This window comes from Hypomesus nipponensis, chromosome 17 (assembly GCF_054491055.1).
Source record: "Hypomesus nipponensis isolate SF chromosome 17, ASM5449105v1, whole genome shotgun sequence".
Lineage (NCBI taxonomy): Eukaryota > Metazoa > Chordata > Actinopteri > Osmeriformes > Osmeridae > Hypomesus > Hypomesus nipponensis.
Genome location: NC_140377.1, coordinates 14323074 through 14343920, shown reverse-complemented (window position 1 = coordinate 14343920; position 20847 = coordinate 14323074). Strand labels below are relative to the sequence as shown.

The following is a 20847-nucleotide window of genomic DNA, read 5'->3' as shown; positions in this document are numbered from 1 at the left end:
AAAATGAATAGTGAGCAGAATTAAGTTCAAGTTATTGTTGATGCGGCTCTCCAACACATTTCAAGTTTCTCATGTGGCACCTTGTCAAAATTAATTGTCCACCTGTGAGTTACGGAGCTGGGCCATGGAGCTAACCCATGGAGCTGGGATTTTGATGCTAGGGAGAGTGTGGCAAGCTGGTTTAGCCAAGGCCAAAGGGCAATAAAGCCAAATTACAGGTGTTGGCCATCTGAAGGGCATGCGACAGCAAGGGGGGACCTTGAAATTGTGGCGACGCAAGGAAAAATTTGGGTGCACCTAAATTTTGTGCTGGTGCACCGAAATAAAAAAGTGAGGCGCACCAGTGCAACCAAGGGAAAAGGTTAGTCTGGAGCCCTGTACATACACATACACACGAGTTACTCTTCTCCACACTTTCCTACAACCACCATAATATATTCTACTCTACACAAAGATTACGTCCTGCCATCCCTCTCTTCTCTTTTCTTCCTCCTCCTCCGTCCATGCAGTGTCTTCCACATTCCTTCTATCCATCCATATTTATCCTTTTCCCATCCCTGCATCCATCTTTCCCCCTACGCCTCTTCTTCTTCATGCGTCTGTCTCTTTTCCTCCCCCCTCCCTCTCTCCTTCCCTCCATCTCTTACGCCTCCTCTTCTTCTCCATGCGCCTCTGTCTCTTCTCCTCCCTCCTTTTGGCCTCCTCCACCTCCTGGTGCTGACGGCACTTATGGAAGTTCTCCACTACAACACCCACAAACATGTTGAGGACGAAGAAGCTGACGATGAGTAGGAAGGAGATGAAGTAGAGCAGCATCCAGGGGTTCTTGTTGGTAATTGGCTGGAGGGAAAGGAGAGGGAAAGGAAGAGGAAGAGGAGAGCAGAGCACAGGAGGGGAAGAGAGGAGAAGGGATAAGGGAGAGGAGGAGAGAACAGGGGATGGGAGAAGAAGAGGAGAGGATGAGAAAAGAAGGAGAAGGAGAGGAGCCAGAAAAAGGAGAGGAGTAAAACAAAGGAAAAAAGAGAAGGGAGAGGAACAGGAGGAATGAGAGGAGGAAGGGAGTTGAAGGAGAGGGAGATGATTTACCAGTACCAGGGTAGGTTTATGGAAGGGGCGGAGAGAGAATGTCAATTGTGGCAATTGACTATTCAAAACTATAAAGCAGTAACATATGAATCCGCAGCAAAAATGTATCCAAACTCATTGTTACCTACGTACCTTCTGATAAAATACCTATGATATAGCATGTAAAATAGCTTAGTTAAAGGTGGTACAGCTAGATGTTAAGCAGGTCACCTGCTGGTCCACTCCTACGGCATCCAGACCATGGTACATGATGTTGACCCAGCCATCCTTAGACGCCAGCACAAACAGGGACATCAGAGCCTGTGGGGTAAAACACACACAAATGCGCACACGCACACCCACCCACACACACAAACCCCCTCACACATACCCCCACACAAATACACACACGCAGTTATACATTGACCTCTGTCCACTAATTGACAGAATGTGTCAAAGTAACCTCTACAACACAACATACTGACCTGTCCCAGATTGTCAAAGTTGTACTTGTGATGGACCCATTTGTAGTTGGCCTGCAAACAGTCGGACTTGTTGGTGATGTTCTTGACATCTATGCCGAAGCAGTAAAAGAACTTGCCTTTAAAGAGCTGTCAACAAGAGAAAGGACAATATTGGAGCGGATGTGTGGTTTGAAAGGAAAGCTTTCTTCCTCGGTGATGGACCTCAATAACGACACTGGAGTGATATGGGTGTGATGGAGGGGATGACAAACATCTCAGTGGTTGAAATATCAGGGCGTTGACGGAAAGAGGCTTGAAACAGAAAAAAGCAAGGGACCGGACATTTCAAGGTGGGGGGAAAGGAGGGTGATCAGAAAGAAAGAGAACTATTAAGCCCAATTTATACTTAAGTCGCAGACACTTTTGAAAAGGTCGCCGACAGAAATGGCGTCACGGTCGATACTTTTAACCGTCGCTTGAAAGTGTCGCCCACCAGAAAAAAATTCTACTGGCGCTGATGTCGTCACAGTGTCGCAAGTGGGATTGGCTAGATAGACGGCACGTGTCGTTGACTGCATTGTTTTGAATTTTCAGTGAACGCTCAACATCTGTTTAAGATGGAAGGAATAAAGGAGAGATTAGCAGAGCAAGTTATAACATATCCACACTTTTATAATGCCCCTTAAAATTAGCTACAGCCATTTTCTCCGATCGATCACCTAGGCTACAAAGCGTAAACAATGTAACCATAGCTATGTGTTTGCCGAAGTATAAATGCAGCAGCCAGAGCGACACTTTTTTTCGTCAGCGACCATTTCAAAAGTGTTGGCAACATAAGTATAAATTGGGTTTTAGATTAGGCAAGAGATGGAGAGGGAGAGAGAGACAGAAAGAGATCAGGTGTAGAAGTTCTACAGAGCGATACCAGTAGAAAGGGAGACGGAGGGAGGAAGGTTGACAGAGGGGTTGATGGTACCTGCACCCCAAGGATGCCGAAGATTATGAAGAAGGCGCAGCAGATGAGGACGATGTTGCCGATAGGCTTAAGAGATGTGATGAGGGTCTCCACCACCAGCTTCAGACCTGGAGCTCTGCTTATCACCCTGAAGATGGAGAGGGAAGGAGGAAGACAGTGGAAAGGAGGGAAGGAAGGAGGAAGAGAGAGGAAAGAAGGGAAGGAGGAAGACAGAGAAAGGAGGAAGAGAGAGGGACGGAGGGAGAGAAGGATGGAGGAAAGGAAGAAAGCAGGGAAGGAGGAAGAGAAAAGGAAGTAGGGAAGGAGTGAGGGAGGGATGGAGGAAAATAGAAGGAGGGAGGGAGGGAAGGAATAATGTAGAATTTACATTTAAAAAGGTAGGATATTTAAGACAAGGGAAAAGCAGATGATGCACTTAAAAAAATTGAGCCATCCATCTGCATTGCCAAAAAATTCAACTTCATGACAGCTTATTTTATAACTCACAACAACTCAGTAAGGTTATTTCAGTTCACCCTTGCAGTTACTCCTCCTTACCTGAGGGGGCGCAGTGTTCGCAGCAGCCGGAGAACCCTCAACACCCCCAAGATCTTAGCTCCGCCCGCCATTGATACGACAATGTCAATCAAAGACACAAAGACCAGGAATCCATCTAGAATATTCCAGCTGCTGCGCAGATAGGCCTGCTCACCTATGTACAACCCCATAGACACCACCTAGGGAGGGAGGGAGGGAGGGATAAAGAGAGCAAGATAGAGGGAGAGAAAAGAGGGAGTATTGAGAGAGGGGGAGAGAGACAGCTGAAAGTTGTCAGCAGTTGTAGGTCACAGGAGGTTTTACGTTGGAGGGTCTTGACACTAACGGGACATGATGCGACACATACTGACTCACATAAGCCCCTGGAGATGACAGAGGTATGACACACACACACACATACAAACCTCCCTGCTAAAAGTGGCTGCATCCCTGTGGCACATGCAGACACAGCTGTTCATCTACCTGGACCTCCTCACACTAGTGATAGCCACTGGCAGACACAGACTTACACTCATGTTAGCTGTCACACACCTCCACACATACCAAATTCCCCAAACCAGACCCCCCACACACCCCCTTAGTTTATAGAGATCACTCACACTACAAACCTAAAGTACACATTATACAAACTACTGTTGTGTACATGCTGTCTATGAAACATACCCAACCTGATGGTGGGGCTAGACATAAGGCCAAACACACACACACGTACACGCACTTGCATACACACACTCACACACACATACATAAACACACAACAGAGTGGTGTGTAGCACTCGGCAGGGTGTGACAAGTCCATCGCTCTGACGTTGGAGTGGTTAATAATTGATTAAGGGAGTTTCATAATTTATGGTGAATTTCTACCAAAGGAGAATAGAGAGAGATGGATGGAGGGAGGGAGGGAGAGATGGACTGTGTCTGGGAGACGAAAGTAGCACTAATTAATGATATTGCTTAATTGCTTGTCTAGAGAGGGACATATAGACTGCCAAGAGGGAAAGAGTAGAGAGGGAGGAAGACTGCTGAGGATTAGTGGAGGGAGTGAGGGGGAGGAGGAGGACAGACAGCAGAAAACACTGAACACTACGAGAGAGAGATAGGAAGTGACTGAGAAGAGGATGGTTGGAGGCAAGGATGGAAAAGAGAATTGAATGACTAGGAGTGTATTTTGCGGAAAACTGAATGACTGGGAGTGTATTTACCTTAAGTGTCATCTCCCCTACAAAGATGGCTGTGAAGACGTAGTTGGAAATGGTAAGAAAGACTCTTTCCTGAGAAGACAGAGGCAGAGGAAGATAGAGAGGTGTTACAATCACCACCACCACCATCATCATCATCTCCACCATTATCATAATCCTCATTATTTTCATCATCACCACTATCATCACAATAATTCCCCTAACCACCATCATCATCTTCACCATCATACTCTTCATCCACATCATCGTCACCAGCCACCCACCCACTCTTCACCCCACCCGCCTCGACCTTCGTACCAGGCTGCCCTGAAGAATCTTGGGTCTCTCTAGGGCCACAGTGATGCAATTGGAGAAGATAAAGGCCAGCACAATGTAGTCAAACATCTTGTGGGCAATAATGGACTGGCACATCTGCCTAAATCTGGAGTAAAGGAGGGAGAAGAGAGAGGAAGAGAAAAAGGTGGGGAAGGGGCCATACATAGACAAGATGGATGGTGCCAGAATGAAAACAAAGTCAGGAGTTTTCTTATTTCTGAGCAGGCCACATTAACAGCTATTAAACAACCAGCCTAATCCAGATAGCACACTGTTGGTAGAGCACTATAGATGAAAAGCAAGACAGTGACAGAGAGAGGGAGACGGAGAGAGTGATAAGACATACAAATGGAAAGTGACATTGGATAACAGGCCAATGATATCTAAACTGTATATAACCAACGGAAAGAGACATACTTTGACACATGTACTCTATTTCAGGGAATTGGTTTTGAAGCATCCCATCGCAATCTGACTGGCGCTAGCAGTGCTGTTCCTTCCTATAGACGACATAGGCAGCCACCTAGGGCAGCATGAAGAAGGGGGTGGCAATTTCCCGAGTGCATACCATTTTTAAACTAACTTCCAAACGAGTTTCAAACGCACTACCAGCAGAGGGCGGCAACTGCACCACGTCATATGTGGGGCAGTTGGGGGGGAGGGAGGAGTAGAGACAAAACTTGCCTATGGCGCCAAATGTGCTAGGACCGGCACTGGGCGCTAGGCCTTTCCTGCCTATTGATCAAGAGAGTCACTGCACCTTGAAACCTGTTCCTGGTGTATTGATTTGGTGAGTACAGCAGGCAGCGTAACACACTGGCTGCGAAGCTCCCGGAAGCGTAATGATCGGCTACGACTGCTGTTCACACCAGACGTGCATTTCTCCGCAAATATATCAACTAATATGGTGTATTTTATCATCCTGCAGTCCTGCATTTTATCATCCTGCAGTCGATTTTCAACTAATGAAAATAAACGGATTGATCTGTTGAGCCAGCATGCCTGTAGTTTTTTGTTTGTTTGAGAAAAACGAGTTGTGACGCGTTGCACTCAACACACGCACATGCAGAAATAGCCTACCGAGAGAGAACCCTCAAGTCGATTTTGAAAATCAGCGAGAAATTGGTGCTGGGGGTCATACAACTCCCTGTACTTTTCAACTTCAAGAAATAATTTGATGTCGTCCATCTCCTTGAATTTCTCGCTGATTTTCAAAATCGATTTGAGGGTTCTCTCTCGGTAGGCTATTTCTGCATGTGCGTGTGTTGTGTGCAACGCGTGACAACTCGTTTTTCTCAAACAAACAAAACCACTACAGGCATGCTGGCTCAACAGATCAATCCATTTATTTTCATTCATTTTTATCAGGTTAACCACATGGAACGGCCTATTAGTTCTATAGGGTGAATATTGGTAAAATAGCCTACGTTGGCCTCCAAAGTCATATTAAAACAATAATTATAACGTCTACAACTTTACAAATGTTCACCGTAGTCTATAATTAATGTAATAAAAATCTTAACATGTTTTTTTATTCAAATATATCAACTAATATGGTGTATTTTCTCATCCTGCAGCCGATTTCACAAGGGTCTAACGGCCAACCATGTGTTTTTCCCAATAAAAACTATATCCAATCAATCCTCAAAACTAAAACTTGTAAAATACAAAAACCTGATTGATGATTGCGTTGACTGTCAAGCCAACATATTAGTGAGTTGTTTTTAAGTGTGTTTAAGAGCGAGATAGCTGTAGTACGGTGTTCATTTTAGGACATCCTCAGATCTCAGACTCAAGTGTCAGACTCAAACGAAAAGGCGTCAAGTCTCAGACCAAAAGTTGTCAGACTCAGTCAAAACGGCTTCAGTCTCAGAAAAACCTCTGTCATTCTCAGACAAAACACTCTCAAACCAAACGCCAACATTCTTAGACAAAACGTTTTCAAACCAAACGCCATCATTCTTGGACAAAACGCTCTCAAACCAAACGCCATCATTCTCAGACAAAACGCTCTCAAACCAAACGCCATCATTCTCAGACAAAACACTCTCAACCCAAACGCTATAATTCACAGACAAAACGCCCTCAAACTAAACTTTGTCAGATTTTTTTTTTGTCAAAGCTAGCTAGATGAGTGAGCTGTTGACTAGCTTTGTGAATTAGCTAAAGTAGCAGCTTTTAAAGTGAATACCATGGTGTTATTTCTGTTAACTGGTAGAGCAAGAAAACTTACTTCTGATATAATACGAAATAGTTGTTTTCAGCAAGCTAGTTCACTCGTGTAAAGTAAACCCATGTGTAGTCCTCCAGTTGCCATGGATACTACAAATAAACTAGCCTGGCTGCCAGCCCAACTTATCCCCGCCCGCATACAAAATGTGGTCGGGTAGTTGGGTCTGGGGGGCATGTTTGGGGAAAAACTATGGCTGTTTATCAATCCAAGTTTTTTTCCGTTCTTGTGTTATTGCAAACTCGTTTGACGTCATCTTTCATTGCCCAAGTGCGGTTCCAATCCAAAGAACACAAGTCACCAAGAACGCCAAAAATACCCGGATATGTTCCTGATCCGCCCCTTTTATTGAGGATGCATCGGATGGTGACTTGACCAGCGAAAACGCTTCTGATTTCCCAAAAGTCCTTGCGGACTTGTAAGACCGTAACGTTCTTCAAAAGAATGTACTTGCGTTCTCAGCGTTCTTTGGATTGATAAACAGCCTATGTCTGAACAGGAGCTGTTCGGACCAATGAAATTATCAGGGCGGGCTTTATATGATGATGGACAGATGATCAACAGTAACGTAATCAACAACGTCACGAAAGAGCGCTTGGGTTGAATTTGTTTTCAACAAACAACATATTACGTTGCTCTGATTGGTTGTAGGTCTATCCAATTGAGCGAAGAGGCATTTGTTTTACGAGTTCGGTTGAAACCATAGAGTTAATATGACTAGAGTAAGCTACTTTTGTCTTCCAAGATGGCGTCCCCATTCATTTCTATGAAAAGTGCTCAGTGGCGCAGTGAGGCAAGCTAGAGCGCAAAACTGGACGAGGCCATCTTTCCACCTCCATGTCTTCCGGTCTAGCTTTAAACAGTGGCTCTTTTTTTCCCTAGCTCCGAGACCTTGTGCACGCTTGCAACTAGCTGTACACGTCATACTTTGCGACAACCAGTCGCGAGCATAGATTTACATGGTTACGAGCGTGTGAGCTAAGGCATTGTTGCAGAATCTATGGGCAGAATGGGGTACAAGTCCGATAAGAATCAGACACATGATGCAAACATAACGGAAATGTATTCTGTCACTGTATAGTATTCATTTCACTTGTTTTTTAGAAATAGGCTATAGGGCTATTCTAGATGGAACTTATCACATATGTTGCTTTTTTTCTTCGTGATATCAGTATGATTTCCAACGCATTGTATCGGATGAAATAAACTGTTAACATGAACAGCTCTTTGTTTTACAAAGACTAGCATACGGCAAAAGAGACTGATGTTATGATAATGTCAATACAGAATAATTCGGAACAGCATTCCATTTAATTTCTGTGATGCAGCAGGAAGTTGCAGAGAAATGGTAGCCTACGCTCACTAAAATATACTGAGCACCTCGAGTGGAGTAGCTAACGTTAACCGCGGAAAATTAGTCTTATTGCAGAAAACAGTGGTAGCGATAGCCATGGCGTGGGAGGAACTTCCAATGAAGAAATTATAGATAAAAAAGGTTTGTCTTCTTCAGTTGTTTGGCTTTTTGAAATCCGACAAAGAGCAGAGCAATGTTCGGTGCAAATTGGTGTAGTAAACAAACAGGTGGCTAGCTAGTCTGGTAATACGACAAACTGCAAATGTGGACTTCTTGTTGACCTTGACCTACGGTCTCCTACCTATGACCTATGATACCTATGACGGTACTGGTCACGGGCCTATTGGCCCCTGTGACCAGATCTAGAGTATGTCTGGTGTAGCTTCAGTTAGTACTTAGGGTTAAGACCAAGGTCTGCCTCCCAATCATAAAGCCAAGGGTGATCTTGCCAAAACTTGTCCAATCTGTTTTTGAAAGCATTGATACTTGGGGCCGATATTATGTTCTCTGGCAGATTGTTCCATATGTTGACAACTCTATGCTTGAATGAATGAATCTTGAGGTTAGAGCTGGATCTTTCTTTTGGTAATTTTAGACTGTGTCCACGTGTCACTGCGTCTTGCACTGATGTAAGGAGTTTGGGTAATGAACTATCGTATATATCATGGAGAAGTTTGTATGTCTCGATTATGTCCCCTCTTAGTCGTCTAAATCGAAGGGTTGGAAGGGCGAGTTTACGGAGTCTCGTTTCATAATTCATGCTTTTAAGTGCAGGTATTAGTTTTGTTCCGCGGCGTTGGACTTTTTCTATCTCTGTTATATTTTTTTTAGCCATGGATTCCATATTGGTGCTCCATATTCAATATGAGGTCCAACTAGTGACTTAAATAATAGCTTAAATGATTCTGGATCCATATACGTGTAAGTTCTTCTAATAATGCCCATAATAGTGTTCGCTTTGGAGACGCGTGTACTAATATCTTTCTGGAATGTCATATTCTGGTTGAAAATAATACCCAGGTCTTTTTCATTGTCTACACGCTCCAGTGGAACTTCAGTGCGGTTCTCAGATAACATTGTGTATTGGTAGTCTAACTTTTTCTTGCCTAGATTCATTATTTTACATTTTGCCGGGTGAAACTTTAATAGCCATTTGTCTGACCAGGTCTGAAGGCTTGTGATGTCATCCTGGAATTTATGCTGATCCGAATCATTATTTATACCTCTGTAAATCTTCGTGTCGTCTGCGAATAGGAATACTTTGGAGTTTACATGCTCTGGTAGATCATTGATATATACAACAAACAGAAGAGGTCCCAATACAGAACCTTGGGGAATGCCACTTGTGACTGGCCTCCAGGTCGAGAACTCGCCATTTACTATGACACGCTGTTGTCTGCCTTCTAGGAAACCCCTTATCCATTGGAGTATATTCCCATCTATGCCATAGCTTTGGAGCTTTGCTAACAATCTTCTGTGTGGGACTTTATCAAAAGCTTTCATAAAGTCTAGATAACATGCATCAATTGGTTGACCCGCTTCAAGTAGACTTGTCCATTCGTCCATCACATGTAGAAGTTGTAGAGTGGTAGAACGGCCTCTAATGAACCCAAATTGTCTGCTGCTGAGAAGGTAGTTTTTTGTCATGTGGGCAATAATGTCATCCCTTAATAGTGACTCCTGGAGTTTGCACAGTATACACGTCAAACTGACTGGTCGGTAGTTACTAGCATTCTGACGTTTGTCTTTCTTGAATATTGGGGACACATTTGCCATTTTCCACATAGATGGTAGCTTGCCCTGCTCCATGGTTGCTGTGAATATAATTTGGATTGGAACAATAATAGCCGATGCTACTTCTTTCAGTATTCTTGGGTGAACCTTGTCTGGGCCCGGAGACTTTGCTGAGTTCAGTGTCATTAATTTCTTCTTAATCCTTTCACTTGAGAAAACAGTGTCAGTTAGTGGTGAAGAGAAGTTGCGCTGGAGTATCTCTGGGAGTGTACCTGTTGGTTCGTTGGTAAAAACTGAACTATAGAAGTCAGCAAGTATATCAGCTTTTCCTTTATCATCAGTCGCTATGCCTTTATGTGGATCATTTTTATCACTGTACAGATCTGGAATGCTTGACGGAGTCTTGGTTTTCGATTTCACATACTTCCAGAATTTCTTAGGATTACTTTTTGCTTGTCTGGCGATTGTTTTCTCATATTCCTTTTGTGCCTGTCTGGTCAGTTTTGTTACTTTATTTCTGGCCTTTATATATTCTTGATATTTCTGTCCTGCTCTGGTTTCCATATACCTTTGCCATGCTCTGTTTCTTCTTGATCCAGCTAATTATATTACTACTGAAGTTTCTTTTTTGATTCTGCGAGTCGTATTGTTTTTTTAGGTACATATTTATCAGTCAATGTATGTAAAGCCTCGGTGAATAGTGTATATGCTTCTTCCAGTTCATTATATTCACCAAACCGATGATTCCAATCAATCATGTTTAACTCAGTTACCATACTAGCGTAGTTCCCTTTATCATACAAATAAAATGTCTGTTTCTTCCTGCTAACCTCCCTGTAGCAATAAATATTGAATTTGAGACATGCATGGTCGCTCTTTCCCAATGGGGCTCCATAGTTTATATCTGATACCATGTTGCTGTCATTGCTGATAACCAGATCTAGTAAACTAGGCTCTTGTCCATTTCTGCCACGTGTAGACTCACTTACATGTTGAAACATATAGCTGTCTTGTAGGCATGTTAGAAATGCAGTTTCAGTAATCGTGGATGCAGTCCATGATTTCCAGTCAGTTTTGCTGAAGTTGAAGTCCCCTACTATTAACTTGTATTTAGACTTAATCTTGTCGATTTCGTAGATAAAATCATTTAGTTGTAGGTTGTTAATCTCTGTTGAGTTGGGGCTTCTGTACACACAACCCACAGTCAATGATTCATTTCCTGACACTTTAATCTGAATAACAAGATATTCTGCGAAATCCGAGTTTAGTTTTATATTCTCAGCACATAGTTCTGTTTTACTGTATGTAAGTATACCTCGTCCGCAGCTTGTATCTGTTACAGGGGAAGGCATCATACCCCTCTAGTTTGTAGTCGGCATATGACAGATTGCATCTTGAATTCTTTGGTTTCACTTCGGTTATTGCTATTATGTCTGGTTTTAAATCCATATTGTTAATTATGCTGCGCAATTCAGTCATTTTATTTGGAAGGGAGTCTACATTTGTTACCAGACACAATAATGGTACCTCTGTCTTTCTTGTTATCCTTACATTATTGTTTTCCGATGTATTATTATCTATACCCACACAATTTTCATGTGACCGGGTACTCCGCGTATCTTGAAGTTCCTGTATTTTGTAGGATCCTCTTCCATTGTTCGCTTTGCCTCTTGGATGAGGTCTCTTCTGTCTGTCCTCCTTGGACAGGTCGTGGGCAACACTGATCCCTCTGAACTCCTGACGCTTGCTTTAGTTTGTAAAGGCTGGCCATGAATTTCCTTTTGTCCATAAGTGTAGGGAGGGTCACAAGTAGAGGTCTGTCTTTGTTTGGTTCTTGTTTTCCCAGTCGTATTATCTTGGTTGCCCGTATTCCGTCTATTCCCAACTCGTTTTTTGTCAGTAGGTTAAACTGCGTCTCGTCGTTATCTTTACGGGATTCTGGATTTTCACCTTTTTCTGGTAGTCTGTGGATGAGTATATTCATCTCCCGAGATAAGTCATGTCGGTTGATCATCCTCAATCCCAGTTTCAGGGAATTCTGTCATCATAATCTCCTGGGTCTATATGTTGCTGAATTTTGAGGCAACAGTCTCCACAATTTTTGTAGCAGCTACTTCAACTATGGAAGTGAAGTCAAATAGTGCTGCAGCATTCATTTCTGTTTTTTGCCCATTATCTTGTTCAGGCGCTTTTGTAGTGGGCTTTGTAGTGTCAGCGGGCCAATCCCCGTTGACACCAGCAACTGAGTTTTTCCTTTAAAAACGTCAAAAATATTGAGTAAAAAATCCTATCTCTTTCACCTTATTTTTCCTGGATAATTCCAACGAAAAATGGATTTGATGAATTGCTAAATGTTCTTCAGAATGATAGAACGCTAACAGAATGTGGAACACAAACAGCCACAAACACTAACAATGTCAGACTTCTCGGTTAACAAACGTTTTAACAAATCTCTCTTACAAAGGTGTTGGTAGATCTGTCAAAGTCCATATTTGTTTTTTTATATAATATAACAACACATAGGAAAGTCCCAAATCACACACAACGAATCTGGAGCAGACACCATGTTGTCAACATCTCCAAGACAACCACTTGTTAGGTCCGTAAATTGTTTGCGGACCCCTGGAAAGGTCTGCAAAAGGTTTTGCGGATTTCTTAGAACGTCTCTGGATCAATAAGAACAGCGTATTTTCCCAAATATAATACTAATATATAAAACCTTTTTTACCACCTGAAGCTAAATCACTCGTTGGAACATGCAGAAAGTGTGAGTTTGCGCCAATGTATTGATAGGTAGGCTATTGATAAAAAGCAAGGTTTTAAAAAGCTTAAGTTACTTGACCCCAGGTATGTGCTCCCTGGCCGCAAACATTTCTCTCACACCACTCTGCCTGAACTTTATGCCGAGTGTAGGGAAAAAGTTGAGGAGGATACTTATTTAGCTACTACTACAGATCTGCGGTCTAGCGTTTAGTTATTGTTATTGAATGTAAATATAAATATCTATATCGATAATTTTTTACCCATATCGCCCAGCCCTAACACACACACAGGGATGCATTTAGGCATACAGACACACATGCACATAGGAATGCACTGATGCACACAAACCTACAATACACACACACACTTGATTTAGAAGTTCCAATTCCAAAAACCTGACACCACGTCTAATAATTGTCCAATAAAGGAGAGGAGAGAGGGATGAGTCAGACTTACTTGTTCTGAGGAGAAAACAAGAAAACAGACCAGTGTTCTCTGGTCTCACACCAGTCTGGCCTGTACACCTCCAACATCTTCTCAATGCGGAAACACAGACTCTGCAGGGAGAGCACACACATGAGAACATAAGCACAGGGCTCAAAATCAAGAGTCCATATATATGAGAAAGCGTCACGTGCTACATTGTCTGGATATGGATAAATGGACATGGATAAATAATGCATTTAGAACAACTACACACACACACAGGGATACACATACAGAGACCCACACCTAGATACAGTTCGTACTGCATATTTTCCCCCCACATTTAAAGGGGCAGTTGACTGCAAAAACGATTTTACCTTGTCATAGTTGAATAACGACAGCTCGGTGGGTAAACTGAACATACCGTGAATATCAAAGTCCATTGACACCTCTTTCCTATTCAAATCTCAAAAAGAAAAAAAATGGCTGTAAAACGCTAGCTTTTCAACAAAGCTACCGGTCCTACGTAGGACCGGTGATCGCCCTCTTATTGGCTCTGGTCTGTATCTTTGTCACGCCACAGAATTTACATCCATACCAGCCCGAGGTAGCGTCTATCTCCGATACTGGTTTAGCTACGAGCTGCTCTGTGTAGGCTACTTATAAGGAATTACAAAGAAGAACGTTTTGAATTATAACATGGATATTGAAAATGGACCACGGTCGTAAATGCTGTGTTACAGGCTGTACAGGGAAGGCTAACACTCACAGTCCTCCCAAGGAGCCAAACATTCAACAGGCATGGCTGCTGTTGTCTGTGAGAAGATCCCAGCAAAGTTCGACACTCAATCATTCATTTGCTCTGAACATTTCACCCAAGACAGTTTAGACAACCTTGGACAATTTCAAGCAGGATTTGCTAGGAAGCTGAACCTGGAAAGAGGTGCTGTTCCGACAGTATGCTCATTGCAACCTCAAGCTATAAGGACAGTATGATGTTGTGCTAACAGTTATTAGCAATGCTAACGTTTCCTGTATATAGCATACCAGGTAGAATGCTAAATACGTTTCTACACACATCAAATGACTCTAGCTGGACTAGCTGTAGTCGGCATTAGAAGGGAAGCTTCCGAAAAATAGCCAGAAAACGAACAGCAGTCTTATTGCTAACGCCTGTCTAGATAATCTATTTGAAAGAACTGGAGAAAGGCAGGTTCTAGATACAGGATACGTTAGTATTGCTAGTAACTGCTACTAGTAACACCTAGACTGTAGGCATGTAAACAAGTTTAGCTTGCTAACACAAGAGCATAGGTAGAATGTGTGATAATTTCGCCTAGTTTATTGGCAATGGGGCTAACGTTGATTAATGTTCCTGACTGTTTCATTCAAATAAATAACCTGTGTAATGAAAATCTACAATTCACGATGCATGATTGTCCAGATCTTTGTCATGTTATTTTACAGCAAGATATCTAGAGCTAGCCTAGCTAGTTAACTGAAGCCGAGTAGAATCACGATATGGTTTGGTTGCTAAGCTGTAGCCTAACGTTCTACCCACCTAAGTCAATCCAGTTTGCTTCAACAACAGAAGTGGAAACAAGTAATGTTATCATTTCAAACGATATACAGTCAATCTGTTAAAAACAGTGTTGTGTAGACACAATAGATTTATTTGCGCGTTTTTATTTCAAGTCTCCAACTTCAGTGTTTCAGGGAGTGCTGCTGTTGGCCGTGTTTTTGCTCCCAGCTTCACTCGTTGATAACCAACCAATCAGCGTGCAGTTTATCTAAATATTAATGAGCATACCATAAAAGGAGAAAAGCTAGTGTTTTTTCCCAGGAATATTTCAGAGGATCTGTCAGAGGGCATAGAACAGCACCCGGGCCATTTTCAACCCAACCAATGTTACATACCCTATTCGGAGACCTTAAGGAACAGTGTGAAATACCCCAAAAACCCAGTCAATTGCCCCTTTAAAGAAAATCCCTATGTTAATTGTTTACAAATTAAAATGCTTTATCAACACCTTGGAGCCCCATCCAATACTACCATCTGTCTGTGCTCTATGTAAATGAATAGTATATTTACTTGGCCTTTATATAACACATTTAATTGTTTACTGAAACAATGGTGTTCCAGTGGACTTAGATATGTAAAAGGATTATGGAATACTTAGCATGAAGGACAAAATCTGTGTCTAATATTATATTCGGTTTCAGGAAATGTAATAGTTGATCAAAGTACTACTCCACACACTGTTCTGTCTATGGAGTTGTGTGTGGGTGTGTTGTGTTGTTTTCTATGTGGCTATCGTATTTTTCGGAAAATAAGACGCATTTTCTATGAATCGCAGCCAACCAGAATGGGAGCTTTGTGTTTGTAAATCAAATTATAAACCGCACTGGAATATATGCCAGTATAGGCAGTACAGCATGCCGTTGTGTAACACTTGAAAACGAAAGCAAGTAAAAGCGTAATGTATGTTTTGTATTGCCCGGGTATTAACTAATATTTACCTTTAGACGCGTGAGTTCTAAATATTGCCGACGGTCCTCAAAGAGTAAGTTATTTTTCCGAAACGTTAAAGTTAGCTTCCGGGCTAAAGGCCCTTGAACACAGTGTGAAATTTTCGTATGCGTTTTTTCGCAATCGGCAGCCTCAACATTCGGTGGCTCTGAATTGCCAAAAAACATTTCAAAATGCTGCCTATGGATGCGAAAAAGGCATAAAATCGAACCCGATCCAAACTTTTTTTTGACGGGCGAAGGTTTCTGAGGCAGTGTGTAAGCGCAATTGACATAACGTGAGGTCGTATTTTTCTTTGTACGTGCGAACATTTGACACAAATTTTGGACTCAGTGTGCAATGGCCTTAAGTCAGCTTGCATAGGCTAATACTCGTAGGAATGCTACCACCATGCTAGCAGACATCCCAAACTTCAAAAACGAATTTCGGGGAGGTGGAGAGACACCTAAATCCCTCAGAGCGTCATGGACGACCATATGGACGTCCTCGCTAGGGGGAGTTTTTGCATGGCCGGACGGCGATGCCTGCTTGATCTTTGCATGGATGGACGGACGGCGATGCTGTTCAGAGTGCCGTCCCTGATTAGCAAGGACGGCTGTCGCTAGGGGGAGCATAGAGCATGGACGGTGATGCTGTTCAGAGTGCCGTCCCTGATTAGCATGGACGGCTGTCGCTATGGGGAGCATAGAGCATGGACGGCGATGCTGTTCAGAGAGCCGTCCCTGATTAGCATGGACGGCCGTCGATAGCACCTGAATGGTTGAGAGGGACGGCCATGTTTAGCAGGCTGTTGAACTCATCCAGAGCCGTCGAAGGCTACTATAGAATGTAGCTACAACAACCTTGCATGACTCAATAACTTTTCTCACGTTATTTTGTACAAATTGCCTTTGTGTCGTCTAATATATATATATATATATATATATATATATATATATATATATATATATATATATACATACATATATATATACATACATATATATATATACACATATATATACATTTATTTATTTACATACAGAAGTAGGCCAATAAACAATAAAATCTCATGACAATATAGACTTGAAAAACAACTTTAATATATATATAAATATATATATATATATATATATATAATATAGGGTTAGGGTTTGCCTAGATATAGTAGTGAATTGTTAATAAAGCCTTGTTTAAAGATTTAAACATTGTGTTATGACCCTATGATATACATTCCTTTTTCCGTCTATTAAGCCGTCAGTTTAAAGTGTTTTATGGGTGGGTTTGGAGCTGCCAATCAGTCACTCCAATTTTGCGCACAAACCACTTTGAGCGGAGACATATCTTAACGTTACAATACCATGCTATGTGACTAGTCAAGTTTTAAAAATATGCATTTAGCCTTGTAGCACCAGCAAAAGTATTTTTTGACTATGGATCAGGCAACATGTTATCTTACAAGGTAAAGTCCATGCTTGTCCAGGGTTTTTCCTGGGTGAAAATGGGTCTTCGATGCATATATGTATATATATTCTTTTTTTCTCCCCCCCCCGAAACTAAACCTATATTTAGGAAAAGGTTAATGTAATAGTCTAACAGCTAATATAATATTGCACATATTTTCGTCCTATTTCCCCTAAAGTAATAGGAAGTTCCCGCTTGTCATCATTGCTGAATTAACGAAATGTTCTACAGAAATAGTAGATTGTATTATTTAAGACAAATAAAGCAACTCTAAAAATGTATAATTAAAAATAAAAGGTATACTGTTTTCCCTTTCGTTAATCTCAGGTTTCTGCGCTTTGTTTTGGTTTGGTATTTTGCACACGGCACAAACACAATTGGCTGCAGAACTACAAACTCTGCCATAGCCTACTTTGTCGGTGTTATTAGTCAAAATGGCAAAGAAATCTGTGGTATGGCAGGATTTCATTAAGTACATTTACAAAGTACTGGTTGACTCGAAAAACGTTAAATGCAAACTCTGCAAACAATGGTTTATTTTTCATAGTTCGATGTCAAATATGATGTAGCCTACCACCCGAAAAACGTAAGTAGGCCTAGCCCAGGGGTCGGCAACCCGCGGCTCCAGAGCCGCATGCGGCTCGTTAGCGCCGCCCTAGTGGCTCCCTGGAGCTTTTTCAAAAATATGAAAAAAGATGGTAAGTAAGACTTTATTTATATAGCACATTTCATACAAGAATTGTAGCTCAAGGTGCTTTGCATAAAATCAATAAAAACAATAATACAAGTGATAAAAGTCATAATTAAAATAGCAACAATAATATAACTGATAGAAGTAGTAAAACACTTCTGAGATAAAATTACTTAGATGCTTCGGTAAAAAGGTAGGTTTTAAGCTGTCTTTTAAAAATGGCTAGCGTGTTTGCTTCCCTAATATTTATGGATAATTTGTTCCATAGTTTTGGGGCGTAATTAGCAAAGGCCGAATGACCAATCTTCTTATGACTGCTTCTGGTGACCTCTAATAGGCCTGCATTTGATGATCGCAGTATTCTAGCTGGTGTGTAGTTTATAAGAGAGTTAGCAATGTAGCTAGGTCCTTGTCCGTGTAAAGCTCTGTATGTGAGGAAAAGGACCTTAAAGTCAATTCTGAAAGTGACAGGGAGCCAGTGTAAAGTAGCTAGGACAGGACTAATGTGTTCTCTCCTTTTAGTTTTGGTTGATAATCTAGCTGCAGAATTTTGAATGAGCTGTAGTCTTTCAGTGGTTTTCTTGGGCAGACCAGTGAAAAGTGCGTTACAGTAGTCCAGCCGGCTGGATATAAAAGCATGAATTAACTTCTCTGCATCATTTTGGTTTATGAATGGTTGTACCTTTGCTATATTTCTCAGGTGAAAGAAAGCTGTTTTGGTCACTTTATGTGAGAGTTGAAATTCAAATCTGAGTCCAGGATTACACCGAGACTCGTCACCTCTGGTTTAAGACAGGGGGTTAAGCCTCCTAGATTCTTAGTAAGCATCTCTCTTTTGGATTTGGGGCCACATAATAGGACTTCGGTTTTGTCTTCATTTAATTTAAGAAAGTTATCATTCATCCATTTGTTTACTGCCAACAGGCAGTTGTTAATGGAATTGATGACCGTTGAATCGTTGGGTTCAGTGGATATATATAGTTGTGTGTCATCCGCATAGCTATGGAAATCTATGTTTTGTTCTCTGATTATGTCACCGAGTGGTAACATATAAAGAGAGAAGAGTAATGAACCCAGGAAGCTTCCTTGAGCAACCCCGTAGCAGTTCTCATGTTTCTTAGACCTATGGTCTCCTAAACTAACATAAAACTTCCTTCCTGTGAAATATGATTTCATCCAGTTCAATACACTATCCGTGAACCCAATAAGCTTTTCCAGTCTATTGATTAGGATGTTGTGATCAATGGTATCAAATGCTGCACTGAGATCTAAAAGGATAAGGATAGAGACTTTATTTGCATCAGAGTTTAGTCTGAGGTCGCTAATTATTTTGGTGAGAGCAGTTTCAGTACTGTGATATTTCCTGAAACCTGACTGCGAGACTTCCAGAATGTTATTTTCTTCAAGAAAATAATTTAGTTGGACTGAAACTATCTTTTCCAGTACTTTACTAATAAATGGAAGGTTTGATATTGGTCGGTAATTTGCAAGTAGACTGTTATCCAATTTGGGTTTCTTTAATAGGGGCTTTACAACAGCTGTTTTGAAGGCATCTGGGAAGACGCCAGTTCTAAGGAATGTGTTTATAATCTCTAGCACCGGACCTGAGACACTATCAAACACTCGCTTAAAGACTGTTGTGGGTTGTGGGTATAGGATCAATATCTGAGGTTGTGGAGTTAGATTCACTGACAATTTTGGAAAGTTCACTAAGTGTGATACAGGTAAATGTGCTCATGGTTATGTTGCAGAATCTACTAATGTCAGTTTTGACCCCACTTTTAATAATACTAGCTCTGATCAAAGTTATTTTGTTCTTGAAGAACAAAGCAAGCTCTTCACATTTAACTGCTCAGGATGGGGGTGGGACAGAGACAGTGTTTAGCAGCTGGTCAATGATGGAGAAAAGAACTCTGGAGTTTCTGGCATTTTCTGTAATAATGTTGGAAAAATATTCTCTCCTCGCTAGACGGATGGTTTTGTTGTAGGTGGTTAGTGTATCTTTATAGATATTGTAGTGGATAGTGATCTTTGTTTTCCTCCATTTTCTCTCTGCTGCACGGCATTTTCTTTTCATTTCACTAACATTTTTATTTCTCAGCCATGGGGAGGTTCTGCTTGTGCACCTCTTTTTGGTTTTCAGTGGTGCAACAGAGTCTAACACAGATAATAGTGCATCATTGAGGTTCTCTACCATTTCATTCAGAGAGCAATCATGACTAGTTGGCTCATATAGAGCAAATTGTTCAGAACATTTCATCATAGCTGTATCGTCTAAATTTCTTCTTTGGACTAAGAATTGTTTTGTGTTTTTTGTTAGGATAATTTCCACATTAAAAAGTATATAATGGTGGTCTGAGAGGGGTAGACCAGTTATTGAAATATTATTGATATTTAGTCCAGTTGATATCACTAGATCTAGTGTGTTTCCGTGCCGCTGTGTTGGGTCTGTTATGTGTTGAATTAGATTGAAACTGTCAAGGAGATTTAAGAGCTCAATAGTTCTTGGGTCTGCTTTTTTATTTACTTGGATATTTAAGTCTCCGTTTAAAACTACTTTGTCATATTTTGTGACACATAGTGATAATAGTTCAGAGAATTCTTGTATGAATATTGGCGAGTGCTTGGGTGGCCAATATATAATAACAAAAAGTATTGATTCGGTTTTGAGCTCTATAGCAAGATATTCATATGATGTGAATTCACCTAGCTCAGTGATTTTGAACAACAGTTTAGTGGAGAAAATAGCTGCGACTCCTCCACCTTTTTTTGATTTCCTAGAAACTTGGTGAAAGCTGTAATCGGGTGGACATGCTTCTATCAGAGTTGCTGTTGCCGTGTCATTGTTTAGTCAGGTTTCTGTGGATAGATGCAGTCTAAGTTGTTTTCTTTGATCAGATCATTAACTAGAAATGTTTTGTTATTTAGTGATCTAACATTTAGAAGGGCCAGTTTCATCTGTGGGGTATTAACAGATAAAACAGGTGTTGATAAATCTCGTCTCGTCTCGTCATCTTCCGCTTGTCCGGGGATCGGGTCGCGGGGGCAACGACCTAAGCAGGGAGGCCCAGGCTTCCCTCTCCCCGGCCACTTCCACCACCTCTTCCTGGGGGACCCCGA

At 41.5% G+C, this 20847-nt stretch overlaps 1 protein-coding gene across 1 annotated transcript in view; it reads right to left on the bottom strand.

Annotated features, from left to right (window-relative positions):
• The window catches only part of cacna1ia (calcium voltage-gated channel subunit alpha1 Ia), a 442500-nt gene that overhangs the window by 89817 nt on the left and 331836 nt on the right, over positions 1–20847 (bottom strand). The window contains 8 exon segments of the mRNA XM_084676906.1: positions 648–840; positions 1297–1386; positions 1551–1676; positions 2506–2632; positions 3043–3221; positions 4245–4313; positions 4539–4662; positions 13094–13194. Of these exon segments, the coding sequence (XP_084533032.1) occupies positions 648–840; positions 1297–1386; positions 1551–1676; positions 2506–2632; positions 3043–3221; positions 4245–4313; positions 4539–4662; positions 13094–13194 (1009 nt within the window).